Below are 6,928 nucleotides of genomic sequence, written 5' to 3'. Positions count from 1 at the left end.
GTAATGATCAATACATATTGATTGCATGTTTGATCAATTTCAGATTGAAGAAGTTGGTAGAATTCTTTTATTTCATCCTCACTGGCTTTAATACTTGGTGAGTAAATTTGAGTAATAGTGCTATTAACTAGGCTTCCCTGTAGGCGCGTGGATGTTATCCTATCACAGACAGCATTGTACCTCATGACTGATCTGGATATGTTCTTTTTGACAATGAATGCAACACCATTCCTCTTCAGTTTGTCATTTCCCGTATATTAAACCATGTGGTCATCAGATTCACAATGGCCAATACCACTCTATTTTAGCTCACTAATGCCTAAGATATTGATGTTTATGTGTTCCATTTCATTTTTGACAACTTCCAATTTTCCCAGATTCATACTTTGTATATTCCATGTTCTGATTTGCAATGATGCTAAAAGCTGTTCCGCTTCATTTTGAGTCGTGCCCCATCAACAAATGAAAGTTCCGTGGGCTTTTTTACCACGGGCTGTACTGCATTTGCATCATCAGGGTCAACTCTACTTTTAGGAGGCAGCTCTTCCCTAGTCTTCCAACCTGAAGGACTCATTTTCTGGCACTATATCTGACAGTGTTTCTCTGCTATTCATAAGGTTTGCAGTGACTAAATATTTGGAAGTATTTCATCATTCCTTCTTCCTAGTCTGTCTTCATCTCAAACTCATCTGAAACCTGCCCACCATGGGTGACCCTGCTGGTATTTCAAATACTAGTGGCATAGCTTTCAGAATCACAGAAACTCACAAGCCACCACAGTACAACAAACTGTCAGACAAGTGGTAGCAACATAAAATACAGTTACATATTTATAAACTTAATGAAATGACCAAATATAAAATGTATAAAACTGAAATTGGTAAAATGAAAAATTAATATTACAATCATATTTGGTATTTAGAGTCATCAATTTTTAAAAATTACAAAAAGTACAATTTTACTAGTGTGAAAATGACAAAAGTTAAAAAAAACTCTAAAATACCCATTGCAGTGTATATGTATGATGCACTGTTATGTTACAGGTACCTAGTATTGTTTAAGTCACCTAACACGCTCCATATAACCACTTCTTGGGTAAATAATTAAAATCCTGTGAGATATGGAGAAGAAAGATGGACATATATAACGAATGCCCACAAAAAAATGGTTTCATCTTGTTGGAAATCAATTTATGTTCAAGAGATTTGAACTTTTTGTTTACTTTGATTTAGCAAACTCTGTTCTTTCAAATTATGAATAGCAGAACTACAATTGTATCATTGTTATAAGATTTAAAAATTGGAAATAACCCATATTATAAAATAGGTGACTAGTTATATATCCAGTGAAAGTTCTGAGAGCAGGAAGTCAAATAGGCTATCCTATATTTCCAGGTCTTGCAAGTTTTCTCCCTTTGGTAAAGCACAGTTCTTACCATTTTTCCCTTGCTTGTTTTATTGGCTAATATCTGAGTCTTCCTTCTCTGACAGGTTTCTATCCACACAAGTTCCAGGTAGTTTTTACTAGATAATGAGATGAATTCCACTGAATGCTATGTATCCAGGTGCATTATGAAAGTAAAACTATGTATCTGTACCCTGTTGTTGGCTGCAGTTGAATCTCTTCTCAACTTATATGGACCCATGACACTGAGGAGAATTGTCCCATTGGGTTTTCTTAGTTGGAACCTTTATGGAAGCAGGTTGCCAGGTCTTTACTCCTGCAGAATTACAGAGTGAGTTCATACTGCCAAGCTTTTGGCTAGCAGCCAAGTTCTCAACCATTGTACCACCATGGTTCCTTTCATCAACATGCAAAATTTGTATGTTTAAAGGAAAAATTAAGATCGCCATTTGGAATTAAACAAATGAAGTAAAACAGTTGATCTGTTCAGTTGGTGGGATTGTGGATGAATTGTCACCATTTTATTCCTTCTTTGCTGTAGTATTGCCTATTTAGAGGGGAAAAAAAAGTGTTCTCTCAGATGTTGGTGTTTATATGCTTGTTGCTATGCCCACAGGAATTGTGAGAGAAAGGAGAGTTGTTGTTGGTGGTAAAAGTTTGTATAAGATTCTGAGGCTGTAAATATTTACAGAAGTAGAAAACCTCATCTTTCTGCCACTGTGCAGCTGGTAGGTTTGAACTGCCAATCTTGTGATTAACAATCCAGTGCTTATGCCACATCAGGAATGGAGAGTAGAGTGCCTATATTAAAATTGCACTTGTTTATTTTCTCTTAATTTGAAATAAGGAACAGATAGTTTAGATATCTAGCAAAGGTGTAGGAATTGCAGTAAGAGTTTCCCTAATGACGATATTTATATAGTATGGTTAATACACAGGTAAAAATGTTATTGCTTTTCATTAATACCACATATTAAAGGGATTTAATATTACTTAAAAATTTTCTTTTGTATAGTATTATCCATCGATTAACAATAAGACAAGTATGATATTTTCTTGGTGAATTGTCTACCCAACAATAACTTTCTGCAAGCTTCCTTCATAACTTCATTCCTCAGACCATAGATAATAGGGTTGAGTGTCGGGGAGAGGACTGTATAGAATATAGAACTTAAAAAGTCAAAAGCAGTTGGAGAATCTGAAGTTGGTTTTAGAAATTGAAAGGCACCCATAGAGACGTAAAATGAGACAACAAAAAGGTGGGGCAAGGAGGTAGAGAAGGCCTTGGATCTGCCCTTAGCAGAGGGCATTCTTAGCACTGTGAAAAAGATGTGGATATAGGAGAAGACAATGGAGGTGAAGCAGCTGAATGCCAGCACAGACAGGAAAGCTTCCACTCCAATCACTCCAAGGTAATCATTGGAGCAGGAGAGCTTTAACAACTGGGGGATGTCACAGAAGAACTGGTGGATTATTTTGGCCTTACAGAATGTGATGGAGAATGTGGCTGTTGTGAACATGATTCCAGAGATGCTTCCACTTAGCCATACAGCTATCACAGCCCACTGACACTTACTGGGATTTATGATGACCTCATAGTGCAGTGGGAAGCAGATGGCTGCATAGCGGTCATAAGACATCACTGTGAGAATGGCCAACTCAGACCAAGCCAGCACTGTGAAGAAGAAAACCTGGAGTATGCACTGACCATAGGAAATATAGCCATCATCCATCAGAGAATTGTCAATGGACTGAGGGACCGTGACAGAAATCAAGGAGAGGTCCAGGAGGGAAAGATGTTTTAAGAAGTAATACATTGGGGCTTGGAGACGCTGGTCCACTATGGTGATGATGATAATGATGAGGTTACTTGTTAAGGTTAGCAGGTACACTACTAAAAACAGCAAAGCATGTAAAATCTGTAGCTCTCGAATGTCAGAAAATCCCATGAGGAGGAATCCATTCATTGAGGTTATATTTGCCATAATTATTTTGAGGAAATTATTTTTGAGAGAGCTGGAAGAAAAAAGAATGTGGGAAATGTGATAGAAAAATACTAAAAAATAAATTTTCATTCATTTGTTCATCATTGCTACTTAAAGCAATTTTTTATCAAGTACCTGCTGTGTATCAGCTGTTCCCTAGTTGTTTGGGATCCAAACATGTAGCTCACAGTCTACACTAGTAATTCAGTTATGATACTTGAAAACTGTCCTGTCATGGGAGAATACTTACATTTGCTTTTCCAAAAACCCCACCAACTTTAATTACTAGTAATGAAACTCATTGCTTTGTTTCAGATAAAAGCTGTGATCAGATATTGAATACATTTATCTGAAATTAGATGAGGAGTATTTCTATATAGTACACAACCCTATTATAGGAGAGGGAAGTGCCCTTTACAGGAAATACAGTATTGGGAATTGAAAAATGGATTGGTTGGACAGGGTAATTCCTAAAGACCTTTCCTGCCAAACAATTTTGTCATAGGGTAAACCCCAGTAACTGTGGAGCCAAAGACCAAATTGTGTAGTATTATTGTTCATTCACTTAATATCTTATTTAATGAACATTTAATTGTAATGAAGAGAAAGCTCATTTTTGCAAAGGAAATACACTCTCTAAGATTCAGTGCATAATTTCTTGGAACATTTTTCGTATCTAAACTAATTTCATTTATAAATCTTTTTTTCTTTATTTGCAATATCAGAAGAAAACCTCATAAGGAATAAACAAATACATATTTCTGAAAATATAGAAATTAAATTTTGTTTCATTGTCCAGTACATTGGGCCCTGGGGAAGGAGAAAAAAAATCAAGATAGCTTCATTACGGTACTGAAAACCAAACTCACTGCCTTCTAGTTAATTTGTGCTACTAGTAACACAATTGTTATTGTTAAATGCTGTCTACTCAGTTCTGAATCATAGTTATTCTGTATAGGATTTCCCAGGAGTGACTTTTATGTTTGGAATGTCAACCTTCTTACAGACCTGTCCTGCCACACAAGGACTCCATAATGACCCTGTGGTTTTGCTGCTGTTAACTGCTGTTGCATTGTTCCAACTCATAATGACCCTGTCTAGGATTTCTAAGGAGTGACTGATGAGCTTGAATCACCAACCTTGTGGTTCTAACGGATCTCGCAGTCCAGCACATTAGCCCAGACCACCACACTAAGATTCTAATAGTGACTAGATAGGGTAGAGTAAAACTGTCCCCTAGGCTTTCTAAGGCTGTAATCCTTACATCTTTCTCTTAGGGGAATTGGTGGGTTTGAACCTTTCAGTTAGTAGCAAAGTGCTTGACGTTCTGCCACCAGAGCTCCTTTTCAGTTATGAGGGCTGATAAGTAACTTCACATTGAATTCCTCATATTCCTTGATTTTTTTGTGTTGTTTTTTTTTTACATCTGTGAGTTCTAAGCAACAATTACAAAAAGTGCTGCATGACAGTCTGTTGGGGGTTTTATTGTGAATCTTGACGCATCTCATGCAATTTTTTTTGTATCATAGTAATTCATCTCCTTAGAAATGATGACTAGGAGAATCTTAAATCTTGAGGCCAGCACTCCATGCCCATTCTTTATTATTTTTAAAATTAAAAGCTCCAGAGTGGTGATAAATATATTCATGAACATAGTAAGTACATAGAGGACAGATTTATGAAAACTTATTAGCCATTACTGAATATCTTGAGGAGATGAATAACTTGCACTGGGGTACATACAGAACCATAGTCTCAGGGAGCATCAAATTCAAATGGCACTAACATTCTACAAAGACAATGTGCTACATTCCTTATCATTTTGAGAGTGCAGATTCTCCAGCCTTAGTCTGCTGCCCACACTTCTCTTCCCTGAAGAATGTGCCTGGCATTTGGGCATTCTATTTCTTTATCCTACTGTCTGAAATGAACAAGTGGTTTTAGATTTACAATACAAATAGATGTTATGTTAAATAAAATGCTCAAAAATATTTGTTCTGGCTTCCAAATTTAAGTCTTTTGTCTTACTCTGTGAAAATGAGGCATAAAATTACTCTATCTAGAATCCTCCCAACTTCACCAAATTCCCTCACAAGCTCTCACTAATAGAAACTAGGAGAAACTAGAAGATAATGTACATCAGTTGTGTTAGAGCACTTATGTTGCTTCCAATATATTTTCTTCCTTTCCATGTCCTTTTATTTTGTCCTCTTTTATCTTAAATTGGTAAACTGATATATAGTATTGCTTTCCATACTTAAATTTTAATTTGGTTCATTAATATTTTAATCTGTATATTTGTATAAGTAATACATTATCTTCCAACAAGGAAAAACAGCAAAACTAAACATTTTAAGTCTTCATTTTATGAAACAGACACCATGTTAGAAATCACCATTAAATAAATTTTATTCAATCCACACTAACACTTTTAGCTTTTAGGAGTTCAGATCCATTTTTAGAAGGAACAATGAGGCTCAGAGGACTGAAGTAACAGGATTGGTATCTGGGTCCCAAACACTTGGACTTTCCAATTCCATCTGCTCTGTTGTATCTAAAAACAATAATCTCTAAATATTAATAAAAGGCACACAGAAGCATTGGGAAAGGTCATAATTACACTGAAGGCACATCCATCCATCCTAGGCTCTGCTATTTACAGATGACATCAGGAATTATTAGAAGAAACGCTTGACAGTTGTTTTACTGAATGCCTATATGTTGTTGTTGTTAAGTGCCGTCGAGTAGGTTCCGACCCATAGAGACCATGTACAGGGTTTCCGAGGCTGTAAATCTCTACGGGAGCAGAAAGCCTCATCTTTCTCCCGCAGGGCAGCTGGTAGTTTCGAACTGTTTACCTTAAAGTTTGCAGCCCGATTCGTAACCACTACGCTACCAGAGCTCCTGAATGCTTATATAGATACATAAAATATTAAAATGTCTGAACTAAATGATTTTCCTTAAATGACTTATTATCATATTACATTTATATAAATTTGATCTTTGGATTTTGTTAATCTACTCATTTTCAGGGAAATTAATTTTGGTCTTGCTTTTGCAAACTCAATTAGAAGAACATAAGGTTCTATCAGAAGTTCCATAAAACATTTCCCTCTTTCCTTATTAATGATTGGAAAATTCACCACAGGTTTTTTGGTTTGTGAGTAGCAATCACAGCTGATGACCAGCTCCTAATCTCTCTTAGCTATAATCACATAGCTCTTTTAAGGCATGCTGAGTCTCTTGAGAATCCAGTTTTATTTCCTTCTTTCTTTTTTTTTTTTTTTTAATCTTTCATAATGAATGCCAGAAATGAATGATATAGAGATTTCGTTTTCTTTTTCTGTGACTAAGAAACAATGCAATTAAAAAGCAATACCCCCAATTCTGTAAAATGATAATGATGAACAGTTTATAATAATTAATTTAAATAATTTTAAACACTTTATTCAGTATGCATACAGTTTATTTCTCTTTAGCCACCATCCAGGCTCCTTTCCTATTTCCTTGTTCCTCTAAAAGGCCCCCACATGAAATTC

The 6,928-nt window shown here is 35.8% G+C and overlaps 1 protein-coding gene across 1 annotated transcript; it reads right to left on the bottom strand.

Annotated features, from left to right (window-relative positions):
- Positions 1–2,432: 2,432 nt before the first annotated feature.
- Positions 2,433–3,389, bottom strand: LOC102821155 (olfactory receptor 14J1-like). Its single transcript, XM_006877926.1, has one exon. The coding sequence runs from the start codon at positions 3,387–3,389 to the stop codon at positions 2,433–2,435; it is 957 nt and encodes a 318-aa protein (XP_006877988.1).
- Between the last annotated feature and the right edge of the window lie 3,539 nt (positions 3,390–6,928).

Source organism: Chrysochloris asiatica, unplaced genomic scaffold (genome assembly GCF_000296735.1).
Source record: "Chrysochloris asiatica unplaced genomic scaffold, ChrAsi1.0 scaffold00674, whole genome shotgun sequence".
In the NCBI taxonomy this organism is placed as follows: domain Eukaryota; kingdom Metazoa; phylum Chordata; class Mammalia; order Afrosoricida; family Chrysochloridae; genus Chrysochloris; species Chrysochloris asiatica.
The sequence above is the reverse complement of the archived record's forward strand: the minus strand, read 5'-3'. Positions and strand labels throughout refer to the sequence as shown.